We start from the raw sequence: 13,751 nt of genomic DNA, 5'->3' as shown, positions 1-13,751 counted from the left end.
GGGGGGGGGGGGGGGGGGGGGGGTTATGGGTAAGTTACTTTTTCATCTATTTGCCAAACAACCTATCTGATGGTTTTATTTATTTTTTAATTATTTTGACTAGCATGGCATATTTATTGTATTTATACTTATATTGGTGTTTTATTGTTTATATTTCTTTTATAGTTAAATTTATTTAAAATTTCCAAAGCTGGAGCAATGGCTAATTCAGTCTCGACTGCAGGGCACTTACAGGTGCTGGAGGGTGTGTGGAGAGACATGCAGTTGGAAGGTAGTAAGGAGGTGCCTGTTTTCTCGGGAGTCCCCTATGCAAGTTCAGTTAAAACCTGCCCATCTGTTGTGTCTACAGAAAATATACCTGCAGGGAAAACAAGGGCAAGGGAACCAGAGAGGTGACTGTGAGGGAGGAGAGATGACAGAGGGACATAGCAGGGAATGCAGAGCTGAGCTGTCCACTCCCATACGTTTACACCGGAGGCCCAGGTGAGTGACAGACCTCTCCCAGGTCACACAGCTGCTCTGGACCCAGAGCTCCGCTTCTACAGCTGAGTTTTGCACTCCATGTAAAAGGAGATCCATCCCTGTGTCTTCATGTGGAATGAGTCTTGGGGTCCATATTGGGAGCTTACTTTTCTTCCCATTCCCTCGCCCTGTGGCCCGCCTCTCCCGGTGCCTTCCTGGGCCTTCCCCTCAGCCTGAGGACTCAAAGTGCTCCCAGGAAGGGAGTGTTGGCCAGTGGTGTCGCATTTCAGCACCAGAAGTAGAGATCAAGGATGGAAAAACACAATTTTCTCAATAAATTCTTTTCAATCAGAACTACTTTCCCAAAAAACTGAGTTTTTGTTTATTTGGTCTTTTAAGCAAATTACTGATATAAGCAACAGCATGGCTGTATCTTAAAACATGTCGAGCAAGAGAATTCAGACAAGAAGAATTAGAATAAGAAGAAGAAGAAGAGAAAGAGAGAGTACCTACTGGCCCAAGGACTCAGAGCTGGGATTGGAACCCAAGTCTGGGTGACTTTAAAGCTTATCCTCTTTCTACTGCTCCCCAGGGACCCCTGGCTCCCCATCACCCCCCTTCCCTTCTAGTCTGGGCTCTGGGGAGGCCCTTGGACAAGTCCCGTCCTGTGTCTGAAAAATGAGAAGCTTGAATTGAATTGCTCATAGGATTTCTTATGGTTTTTTTTTTGTTTTGTTTTGTTTTTTAAATATATTTTATTGAATTTTCACAGAGAGGAAGGGAGAGAGATAGAGAGCTAGAAACATCGATGAGAGAGAAACATCGATCAGCCGCCTCCTGCACATCTCCCACTGGGGATGTGCCCACAACCAAGGTACATGCCCCCGACCGGAATCGAACCTGGGACCTTTCAGTCCGCAGGCTGACGCTCCATCCACTGAGCCAAACCGGTTTCGGCAATATTTCTTATGGTTTTAACATCCTGGGACTCTATAAGTCTAATTCTCTTTTAAAATTTACTTATTTTTGACTAGTTAGTAGTCACATGATACAAAATTCAAAACACTCCTGATGGTATGCATGTCAAGGACCAGGCGAGACTAAAGATGTGTGGTGACTAAATGCAGTGTGGTCTCCTGGACTGGACCCTGGAACAGAAGAAGGACATGAGTGGGAAACATGGGAAAGTCAAATAAACTGGAGTGTAAGTAACAGTAATGTGCCAATGCTGGCTTCTTAGTTGGGACAAAAATGCCATGACCATATAAAATGTCAACATGAGAAGAAACTGGGTGAGGAGGTATATGAGAACTGTCTGTATGACTTTTATAACTTTTCTGTGAATCCAAAATAAAAAGTTGTGTTTGGTTGGTTTTTGGTGTGTGTGTTTTTTTTAGAGTATAAAGTGAAATGTTTACCTCTCTCCTCTGTCTTGGGGCCACCCAGTCCCCTCAATTAGACAATCAATGTTACCTGTTTATTATCTAACCTTTCAGAGCTATCCAATTAATAATCAGAGAAAATATTGTATTCCATATATATCATTTCTCAAAACAGAAAGTACGTCTATGAGATAAATTCCTAGAAGTGGAATCTGGGCTTATAGTTTTGTTTTTAAATATTTTTTATTGATTTCAAAGAGGAAGGGAGAGGGAAAGATAGAAACATCAATAATGAGAGAAAATCATTGATTGGCTCCCTCCTTCATGCCTCGTACTGGGGACTGAGCCAGCAACCCAGGCATATGCCCTGACTGGGAATTGAACCTTGACTTCCTGGTTCAGAGGTCAACGCTCAACTCCTAAGCAACACCAGCCTGGCTGGGCAGTTTTGATAGTTATTGCCTAATTGCCCTCCATGGAAATGGTGCCAATTTATTCTCCCAGACAATGTGTATGAGGACCTGTCGTTTCACCAATGCTGACTGTTGTCTGAGACCAATTCACTGCAGTTTAAATGAGATTGTCAACTCCCAAAATGCTCACGAGCTGGTGCCGGGGGGGGGGGGGGTGGGACCCACAGGTCACAGTGTTCAGGTTACAGGTACAAGAAAATCCCTTTGCAGAAAGAAGACAGCAAATCCCCAGGGCAGTTGAAAGGACAAAACTTTCTTCACCTCATGACTCTCCAATGAATAAACCGGTTAAACATGGTTTGGATTTACTGGACATGAAAACAACTGGATTAAGTATAATCTAGCAGAAAGGAAAGGAAATGTACCAAGAACGCTCAGTATGACAAAGCTTCGGTGTTTACCTCTGCCAAGCAGGGATGGCCGCTCCAGTTTTACAGCCAAACTCTCTTAAATGTTTAACTTTCTCTCAGATCAAGATAAGGAGCCTCTGCTCTCGATGGCCTCTTTGATAACAACACTGGTGTCCAGGCAAACTGTGCCGGGACCAGGGGCACCGATGCCCAGGAGGGCAGAGGCCCCAGCTGGCCAGTCTGCAGGCACCCGCTGTCAGGGCTCTGGCCTAACTGCCAGCAGCCCAGCATTGCACAGCACAGGAGCAGAGTCAGGAAGAACCCGTTTCATGGCTTCCTGGCTGTGTGACCTCGGGCAAATTACTTCAGCTCTCAGTTCTCCTCCTGGTAAAGTGGGGACAATACCTGCCCCACAGGGTTGTTTTCAGAATTGAATGAGGTAACACATGTAAAAAGCCCAACTGAAACCTAAGCGCTCTGGAGACAGGAGGCTGGTTGTTTTCCAACCTCCCTCCCCCTCCTCCTGCACACACGGCAAGCAAACCTGCTCCATGTCGTGCAGACTCACGGCACATCCGAACCACACTCTGCGACAGGAATCTGTTACTTCTAGTAACAGAGATCCCTTCTCCGGTGTTTATAAAAGAGTAAAGTGAAATATATAGGACTACAAAAGGAACCAACTTGTTAAAATACATTTACTAACGTATAGTTTAAAGCCTGGTGATAAAATGTGTCTCTGTAACACATGAAACAAGATCTTAGGGCTGGTCTATAACTACAATAATTTTCAAATAGTGAGTGTACGTAGTTCAAGATCTGCAACAACAAATGTGATATGACATATGCACAAGTTCTGTTTATACTACTCTTATGGCTTTTTCCTACATTCATAGTGGAAGAAATGCTAAATTTCAATTAGAGAATACTAAGTATAAAGATGCGACTTTTCCCCGCCCAAATCCGACTCCAGGTTAACTCAGGTGTTATAAAATATCACCATCTCTGGTCTCAAGACTACTGACAAAAGGTGTTTCAAAACTGTCAAGCTGCCTAGCCGGTGTGGCTCAGTGATTGAGCGTCGACCTATGAACCAGAAGGTCACGGTTCGATTCCTGGTCAGGGCACATGCCTGGGTTGCCAGCTCCATCCCCAGTGTGGGGTGCATAGGAGGTAGCCAGTCAATGATTCTCTGTCATCATTGATGTTTCTATCTCTCTCCCCCTCTCTCTTCCTCTCTGAAATCAATAAAAAAATATATATTTTTTAAAAACTGTCAAGCTTGCACTCCTTTATTTCACTCTTTCCTTCTGGCTTCTTTTAAGATTTTCTATTGCTCTTTGGTATTTGTTTGTTTGTTTGTTGTTGTTGTTGTTTTTGTTTTCAGTGAGAATAGGAGATGCCTGTATTGTTGAATTTTTCCTGCTTGGTGTCCTCTCAGCTTCCTGGATCGTCGTTTTGGTCTCTTTAATTTTGAAGCCATTATTACTTCAAACATTCCTTTTGCTTGTTGTCTTTGCCTTCTGGTATTCCAATTACATCTAAGTTACACTTTTTGAAATGATCCCAGTTTTTGGATGTTCTGTTTTTTCTATTTTTTTTTATTTTTTTTTCTCTTTGGGAAGTTCACCGAGTCTTTCCTAAACTATTTTGAGTCTACTGACGAGCCCATAAGCCCATGGAAGGCATTTTCAAGCCTGTTATAGTGATTTTGATTTCTAGCATTTCCTTTTGATTCTGATTAAACTACCCTTCTGCTCTTGCACATTATCTTTTCCCATTAAAACCTTTCACACATTCCCAGGCCAGTATGGCCCTGTGGTTGAGCGTCAACCTATGAACCAGGAGGTCATGGTTTGATTCCTGGTCAGGACACATGCCCAGGTTGCGGGTTTGATCCCCAGTGTGGGGCATGCAGGAGGCATCTGAGCAATGATTTTCTCTCATCATTGAAGTTTCTATCTCTCTCTCCCTCTCCGTTTCTCTCTGAAATCAATAAAAATATACATATTTTAAAAACCTTTCACACATTAATCAGTTATTTAAAATTCCGTTTGATAATTACAACATGTGTCATATCTGACTCTGGTTCTGATGATTGCTCTCTCTCTTCTGTGTTTGCCTTGCCTTTTGGCATGCCTTGTAATTTTTTGTTGAAAGCCAGACATGTTTTACTGAATAATAGAAACCGAGGTAAACAGGCCTCACATGTGAGGATTTACCTGGCGAGGGAGTGGACTGTGTTTAATGTTTGCTGTAGTTATAGCACCAGAGGCTGCAAATTCTTCCTTTTGTCTCTGTCTTAACTTTGGTTTTCCCTAATTATTCCTCCTCAAGAGTCTGTCTTGCAGCTTTCAGCTGTAATCCACTATGATTATACTGGAGTCCTGGTGGTGTGGGGTAATATTGGGGGATGGGGTTCTATAATCTCCAGGTCAAATCTCAGTGTTTCCGTGGGCCTGTAATCTTCACGAGTGTTTCCCTGATGGTATAGCTTTCCCCTTGGCACCTTCCTCCCTCCGTGCCTGAAGCTTTCCCAATACATTTCCTTGACGTCTTCACCCCTGTTGATGTATTCTTTTTCCCCTTGGGTGAGACAGGAAGGCTAGATGGGCTAGCCGCTAGAGTGAGAATATCCTTCCCTCGGGGATAAGGCTCTGGCAGTCTTTTACCCTTCAGAGTAGGCCTTTGTAATAAAGTTCTAGGCATATTTTACAATGATTATTCATCTCCTCTCCCTGCCAGAGCCATAGGGGGTCTTTCTTGTTCTTCACTGTGGGGATCTGGTGGGGTTCCTGGAGGGAAAGCCCAGGAACCTGCGGAGACCCCTCTAAGACTGCGACCACACTCAACCTCCAGCAATTCATCAACGTTACCATGTATGGGTTCCAACCCGCTTATCGCTCCAGCAGTTTCTGCTCCAGGGATACAGATTCTGTCTCTCCAGATTTGGGGGCGGTAATTTGCCCTGCAACCTCAATTCTCTGATGGGTGGGTCCAGGAAAGGTCAATTTCAGTCTGTTCAGCTATCTCTTGTTATAAGGACAAGATCTTTACATGTTTCAAGCTCCTTACATGTCAGAGCTGAAACCAGAGTCCCCTTTATTTTATTTTGAATGGCCATTCCCTTCCCTCCATCTTGTCCCATACCGGCCCTGTCTCCTATCTGGCTGTACTCACAATGAACTTTCCATGACAGTGTTCTAACAAGACTGAGTTTCTTGAGAAAAAGGCCCATATTTAACCCCTTGTCTATGTAATACTTTGCCCATATAAAATGCTAAACGCATTGGTTTTACTGGTCACTTCCACGTATGGCACTCATCTAACAGTAAAAGCTTCGTGGGGCGGTGTTCCCCAGCACCCTGTCCTCTGAACTCCCTTTTGGGCTTTGGAATGAATTTTCCCAAGGCAAACTTCACTTACTGTAAATCAAGATTTACAAAAGTAACTTCTCAACATCTGGTAAGTCCTGACATTTTCTCAATTTTCTGATTTCTTTTTGTAATGACTTAAGTAGCCAGGTTAAAGTAGTCAAGATAAAATCTGATCAAATTCTGCCCTAGCTGGTTTGGCTCAGTGGATAGAGCATTATTATACTGCGGACTGGAAGGTCCCGGGTTCAATTCTGGTCAAGGGCACATGCTTGGGTTGTGGGCTCAATCCCCAGAAGAGGGTGCGCAGAAGGCACCCAATCAATGATACTCATCATTGATTTTTTTTATCTCTCTCTCCCTCTCCCTTCCTCTCTGAAATCAATAAAAATATAAAAAAATAAATAAAAAATAAAATCTGACCAAATTCCTAGAAATCAAAGGGCCTCTAGCTAAGTGCCCAAACCTGACTGTTTCCAAATTATCTGGGAATATATTTTTTAAAATAAAGTCTTGGACCCAATCTTGAGAGTAATTGTGGTGTACAGCTAAGTTTGGGAAAATAGGATACTTCTAATCAGCAGGCTCTTCAGGTCAAAAAGTGCTTTGATACCCTCACTTAAAGTCAAACTAAAAAAACAAAAACAAAACTAAAAAAACCCCCAGCCATTTAATCACTTATGTTCTGCCTAGAGGACATAGGAAATGTTACTGAAAATTCACCCTTTCATTCACTCAATAAATTTATTGAGCATCAAAGAAGGCCTGCGTACCAAGTCACAGCCCCTGTCCACAAGAAGAGTCAGATATACTTATTCCAGGGCCATCACATCCTGGCTAACCTGGAGTATGTCACTTAAGCTTTCAGAGCCTCAGTCTTCTCATCTATAAAGGAGAATATTATTTCATAGGAAAGTTCTCTGACAAAGGTCACAAAGGAACTATTGAGGAAGACATACTCTACCCTTCTAAAAGTTTCTAACTTGTTTCCCAGTCCAAACACTTGCATAATGTAATAATCCCAGCTTGCACCTACTTAGTGGTTCATCTATATGCCAGGCAGTGTGCTAAGCTCTCTACCTGTCCATCCACATTTCAAACAAATCTTATCTGTAAAGGCCTCCCCCTTTCATTGGCTATATTCGTCCTCACTCCTGTAACCCAAACAGGCAAAGTAAGCCGAGGCAACCAGAATAGGACTTTTAACGTAGAGTGGGCCATAAGAGAACCAAGTTGAAAAGCCACAGGATGTAATAAATAAAAGATGCTCCCAGCAACCCCCACCAGAGGTCATCATCACTACTGAGGATCACAATGGGCAGAACCTCCAAAGAAAAAACCAAATACCAGATAAACCCACCCAAAAACTGCCATGGATTTAGTGGTACCATTTGCTGTTACTACTAATATATCTGTGATTACCACTGCCATCAGAGAACTAGTATTAAGCCTTTACACATCCCAGACATTGGTGTTCTATGGACTTGACATTTAGTACTTCACAGCTCTAAGTTACTCAAGGTCCCACTGATGTTGACCCTCTACAGCTGGCAGGAGTTGAGACGAAGCAATTACTTACTAGGACACAGAGCCCACGACTCTTGCTGCATAACCCACTGCCAAGTTCACTTCCATTCTTTTAGGAAGACTCTTAAGGGCTTCTAGAACATCCTCCTGTGTGGTTAGAGTTAACAGCCCCTGCATTTTTACTTTACAGGTTAAAGATGTAATTTTAACATAGACCATGGTTTCACTTCTCTGAAAGACAACACTGAAGAATACCATCCCTGGCAAAAACATGTTACCTGGAATAGATAACTTTTCACATAACTTAAAACCTTCAGCTTTCTGGAGTATGCCTGCCCTTAGGAAACTGTAGTGGTTAGAAGTAAGCAGGCCAATACAGTGCATCCTAAACCACATTATTCCCTCATATATGAATGACCAAAATCAAAATTCCACAGTGAGTGGAAACCTCAGCACTATTGACATTTTTCTCCTGTGAGAAGCTATCCTGTGCCTCACAGGGTCTGTAGCATCTCTAACTCCTGCCCCACTGGTTTTCGGTGGCATTCTCCAGTAGTGACGAGCAACATCATCTCAGGATGTTGCCAAATGTCTCCTGGGGTTAAAGTCATCCCTGGTTGAGAACCACTGCTTTAGTGGTATCATTCAGTTTAGCAGAGCTACCATTACTTTGTTCTGAATACCGAAAACAGACTTTATTTCTCTAGCTCAATGAAATAAAATTCACATTGTTTAGCTTTGTGTCTTATAGTAAGTGAAAGCTCCAATATTATGGAATTGTGAAATACTAAGGCTTTATAGGGCAGCTCTGACTTTGCCCTGTGATTTCCAATCTTCTTGGTGGAAAACCTAATTTGACTGAGACCTAAGCTGGTTTCCTCTCAAATGGACAGACGTGTCTCTAGGTGCTGCTCTGGTGTGGGAGGACAAACCTGCCTTACCTTGGGGATGAACTCTGGGTCACTGTGGGTCCCATAAGCACCGGATGTTGTGCAGAATCAAACTAAAAACCACATTCTGGCTGCAAAGCTCTGGCCATACCACAGGCTACGCAGCAAGGAGTCATGTATTTTCTGTTTGTTTGTTTTTATCATTCTGTCTCTAGGTGCTGCTCTGGTGTGGGAGGACAAACCTGCCTTACCTTGGGGATGAACTCTGGGTCACTGTGGGTCCCATAAGCACCGGATGTTGTGCAGAATCAAACTAAAAACCACATTCTGGCTGCAAAGCTCTGGCCATACCACAGGCTACGCAGCAAGGAGTCATGTATTTTCTGTTTGTTTTTCTTTATCATTCACTAGAGGCCCGGTGCATGAATTTGTGCACGGGTGGCATCGGGCCAGCCTGCCCTGATGGGGGCCCATCGAGGCTGGGCCGGTGGGGGGAGGGGCCACGGGCGGTTGGCCAGCTGTCCCCGCCCCTGATCGGGGTATTGGGAGCCAATTGGGGACCGGGTTGACCGGGGGTCAGGGGACGATCAGGGCCCAGATCAGGCTGGTTGGCTGCTGCAGTGCACGTCATAGCCACCGGTCATTCCAGTCGTCCATCATTCCGGTCACTGGGTTTTTATATATATAGATACAAGTCAGGCTTTTTTATCATTTATACAAGTTTGTCTTGGTTAAAGAAGATCAAGAGTGCCACTATCCCAAACCAAATTAGAGAGCATGAATCTGCGACTACAAAAAAAGTTTTTACACCCTTGCTAAGTTTAAGTCACTCAGATGAACTACAAAAAAAAAAAATTCTTCTATAAACTAGGAGACATGGTATTGACTTATCTTAAAAGGCCTTCAAAAAAGAATGACTTGAGATTATAAAGCATTTTTATACACAAAGAAGTACTTCATAATGACTCAATAAGCCTTAAGGAATGCTTTCTTTTTCTTAGTACATCACTTTTTTTGTTGTGTAAAAGAAAATACCCCATTCAAAGGGTGGTGGCATATTTGATATCACCACTGTTTAAAGAGGAATGAAGTTACAGGAATGAGAAGTATATAATTAGTAAATAATCCCTCTCAACAAGTGAGTTAAGTAGGAAAGTTATAAAGGAAGAAAAGAAAAGCCGGAGGCAACACAATCAGTGCATATCAGAAATGCAGTTTTATTTTTATTTGAAAACAACTTAAATTTTTAGACAAATGATTTTAGTATATAAATTTGATTTTGTTTTTGTACAGAATATAAAGATTCCCCTCGTTGATCTTCCATGTGAAGGGCATTACAAGCCTGAAGGGATACATTCTGCATACGAGTGTGTATCTTGTGTGCAGGATGCTGGCAACCAGTGGTCCAGTGCTCCTACACGTAAGTTAGGTCAAGGACATCACATATTAAAAAGGGGATAAGAGATTTCTAGTTAATCAGATTCAAGAAGCAAACATGACACAAAAACTGTGCAGCTGAGACGAGTTCAGTAACTTTAGTCGGGACACTGCGGATTATGCTGGAGTAACAGGTGTGTGAGGTGATAGTGTGCAGCACATTAAAGAGCAAGGAAGAGCTATTATATAGAAAGGCTGGAATGAGGGATTTCACTAAAGCAAATTAACTTCTTGTCAACTGCCAAAGCAAAACAAAACAGAGCAGAGCGCATGAGTGTTAGTATACTGCAGGCATGTTAGACCAGTTTCTGTGCAGCATGCTAAGTTAGTTAGAACTTCTTCACTGGCGCATACGATCATTCATAGTCACAGAAAGTTTTTTTTGCCACTTCTCGGCAAATTTCAGGCATGTCGTATTTTAGATGGAGTATAGCTTTTATCTATTATTTCATCCTGTAAAAACATGTGGAGACAACGTTCATTCTGTGCCAGGGGATGACCAGCGACCCTACAAATAAAAGAGATAAATTTAGTCCAATCTTTTATAAAAAGAGGTGGGAGGAGTTGTCAAACACATAGTTTAAGGTTAGTAAGCAAATACAATTTAGTAATTGTAGGTGTTACTCGGAACTGCCCATAAATGTATGCTCTAACAACGTTACCAAAGTTTATGGTAAATTTTCTTTCCTTTGGTTCACAAGGTAATTTGAAAACATTCAATCACTAGCGTTGCACTGCTTCTGGCATTATGCACCCAGTCAGCTTCTTTACCTATTAGATAGTATTTTATAAAAACTTAAATTAACTTTAATATTAAAAGTAAAATAAGACCTGATTCTGAGAATCCATTTTAAAGAAGGAAAAGATATAGGATTAGAGCTAGAAATACACTGGAGTTCAATAAAAGCCCCAAATAGTAAGAAATAGGCACCAATGTACAGAGGGTGTTTTTTTTTGGGGGGGGGTGCCTTTATTTATTTAAAAGCTTTATTTATTGATTTTAGAGAGAGGAGTGGGGAGGGGGGGGAGAGAGAGAGAGAGAGAGAGAGAGAAACATTGATATGTTGTTCCACTTGTTTATACATTCTTTGGCTGATTCTTGTACGTGCCCTGACTGGGGATTGAACCTGCAGCTCTGGCATATTGGGATGATGCTCTAACCAACAGAGTTACCTTAGCCAGGGCTGCTTTTAAAGGTTTCCACTAGACCTAATACAAGATGAGACTGGGCAAAGAGACTTCTATTTCAGAATTTAAAAACATCTAATCTAGCAATGCCTTCTCTAAAAGGAAAGTATGTTCATAAAAAGACAACGAAGGTCATGTCTACAGTAGGTAACTAGAAGTTAAAGGCTTTGTATAACTTTTCTTCTGTTTACTTACCACTCACAGATCTTCAAACCACTGGATAAAATTAAAGTGCTTCTAATAAATAGCTCACACAACCATATTCTCTAGGACTTGGCCTTATTTGGTTAAACTTAAGACAATACATAATTATTCTGAATGCTTTCCTGGCATAACTCTCCCTATTGGCCTTTTAAAAATTCCCATTTTTAAGTGGAAATAAAATTTTAAGTTATAAATTTTACTTTGAGCTTAAGAGTTTCTAAAATAAAAGATAAACAACCCTAAATCTTCTTGCATTTCCAAAATAATGTATTTTGCCATAAAAATTTAAAAATGTGCATTTTTACAAGACTTGCTGATAATACCTCCATCTGCAATCAAACAAAATGATTTCAAATGTATTTTAAGTTTTATTGTTCCTACTAGAACATACCTTAAATCAGAAAGAATCATAAGTAAAACTGTATTTTTAAATGCTATAATTTTAAATGCAATTTGCATAAATTAACCAAGAAAAACAAATACAAAACTTAAGTCAAAACAAAGATACTCATTTACAATCACTCAAGTGTATTTTATCATATGATATTCAACTTGTTATATACTGCTACTTTGTTTAAATAATACAAAAAATTAGTTAGGAAATGGCCAAAAAGAAAAGCAACATTAAAGTTTAGCTTAATATAAAAATTACTAGTAGTCACATAAGGTAGTCTCAGAACACTGTTCCCTCTTACACCCTGAGAATCAGAAAGCACTTACTTGTTTATAAACTGCTCCAGCCCTTGCTTCCTTTCTTCAATGAAATTGTCATCAAATATTCCATCATCTCCTCTAAAAGGAAGTTGACGCAAAAATGCTTTCCCAGGGAGTGGGGGAACTACAACCTAAAACAACATAAGGAAAGAGCGTTCTCAAACATGCTAGTTGTGAACATTTATAGAGCACAACATGAAGATACAGTATATCCTCACTATGACAGCCATCCCACTGTCAAACTTGTTTAAATATAAAAGGGAATCAGCAAAAAACACAATGAAAAAATATTCAATGCAAAATAGCTCATCAGAACAAAGCTCCTTAATGGCTGGGCCCCTAGCTTAATTATCACTTTTCCTGGACTTATTAGCAAAGCACAACTATACAAAGAGAACATTCAAGCAATACTGAAATAAAAGCTGCCACGCCCCTCAGACAGTTTTGATGTCACTTGGGAAAGACAATGCTTTATTCTGATGGAAACTGCAGGGACCAAAATCAACTCTCAATTCAACAAAGAAATAAAATATTAACAATGTTGACATAGGCAGGTAAGAATTAAGTGATCAGTTTCTTCTACCTCAGACCATCCTGTACATGGTATATCCTACTTGTGTCTGAGGTGATGATAAAATAATCAACAACTTGTCACCACTTTCATTTCCTAGGCTAAGAAACATGTTAACTTTCTCCCACATCTGCTATCCTATCTTTCCCCAAAGACCTGTCATTTCTTCCTTCCCACCCTATAGGAACATCCCAAATTTTGCCCTTCAAAGCCTAACTATCCTCTAGGATCAACTTATACTGTATCTCTCTTCTGGAAATTATTTGGAGGTCAAATGTTTGTTTGAATTAAACAGCAGCTAGCTAGCTCTTTATTTCACAGGTTAGTTTGGCTTCTTTATCTGAGAGTTTCTCAACCATGGCACTAACTACATAATTCTTTGTACTGGAGGTGCATTTTCTTTTGCACTATAGAATACTTAATAGCATAGATACCACCAGTAGTACCCCTAGTTACGACAATAAAAAATGTCTCCTAAAGTGTCAAGTGTCTCCTGGGGGACAAAACTGCCTCTGTGGAGAACCACCAATCTAGACTATTAATGCCTTCAAATCAAGAACCCTCTTAGATTACTTATGGTCATTTTAATAAAAGCTGGGCATACAAAATAGAAGCTCAAATAGCTGTTAAATGACCAACCACTTAGCTGGAACCTATCTTACACCAAAACAGAAAAAAAGGTGTAATCACACAACGCAAAGGAGAACTATAAATAGTAAACAACAGTAATACAAATCATATGTATTCTAAGATGTAAAACTTCAAACCCTTAAAGCAGAGTTTCTATAACTAGGAGTTATCCTAAAACAATAATTCAACAGGGTAAAAAGGGAAAGAGCAACACAACTTCATACAGATTAGCAAAAATAATCCTACATAATAAAAGGCTAATATGCAAATCAACTGAATGGTGGAACGACCGGTCGCTATGACGCGTACTGACCACCAGGGGGCAGATGCTCAATGCAGGAGCTGCCCCCTGGTAGTCGGCGCGCTCCCACAGGGGGAGCGCCATTCAGCCAGAAGCCCTGAGCCAGGCTCATTGCTAGCGAGCAGAGCAGCAGTGGCAGGAGCCTCTCCCGCCTCCACAGCAGCATGAAGGATTTCCGACTGACAGCCTAAGCCATCAGTCAGACATCCTCCAAGAGCTCCCAGACTGCGAGAGGGTGTAGGTCAGGC

General features: G+C 41.3%; 1 protein-coding gene across 1 annotated transcript in view; it reads right to left on the bottom strand.

Annotated features, from left to right (window-relative positions):
- Positions 1-9,651: 9,651 nt before the first annotated feature.
- SNX3 (sorting nexin 3) overlaps positions 9,652-13,751 on the bottom strand; it is a gene marked incomplete at its 5' end in the record, with an annotated part of 7,674 nt that continues 3,574 nt past the window's right edge. The window contains 2 exons of the mRNA XM_014531276.1: positions 9,652-10,403; positions 12,008-12,132. Coding sequence (XP_014386762.1) covers positions 10,298-10,403; positions 12,008-12,132 — 231 coding nt within the window. The remainder of the gene's footprint in view (positions 10,404-12,007; positions 12,133-13,751) is intronic.

The sequence above is a fragment of the Myotis brandtii genome, unplaced genomic scaffold (genome assembly GCF_000412655.1).
Source record: "Myotis brandtii unplaced genomic scaffold, ASM41265v1 scaffold8, whole genome shotgun sequence".
Taxonomy (NCBI): Eukaryota; Metazoa; Chordata; class Mammalia; order Chiroptera; family Vespertilionidae; genus Myotis; species Myotis brandtii.
Note: the sequence above shows the minus strand (reverse complement) of the source record. Positions and strands in the feature narration are given on the sequence as shown.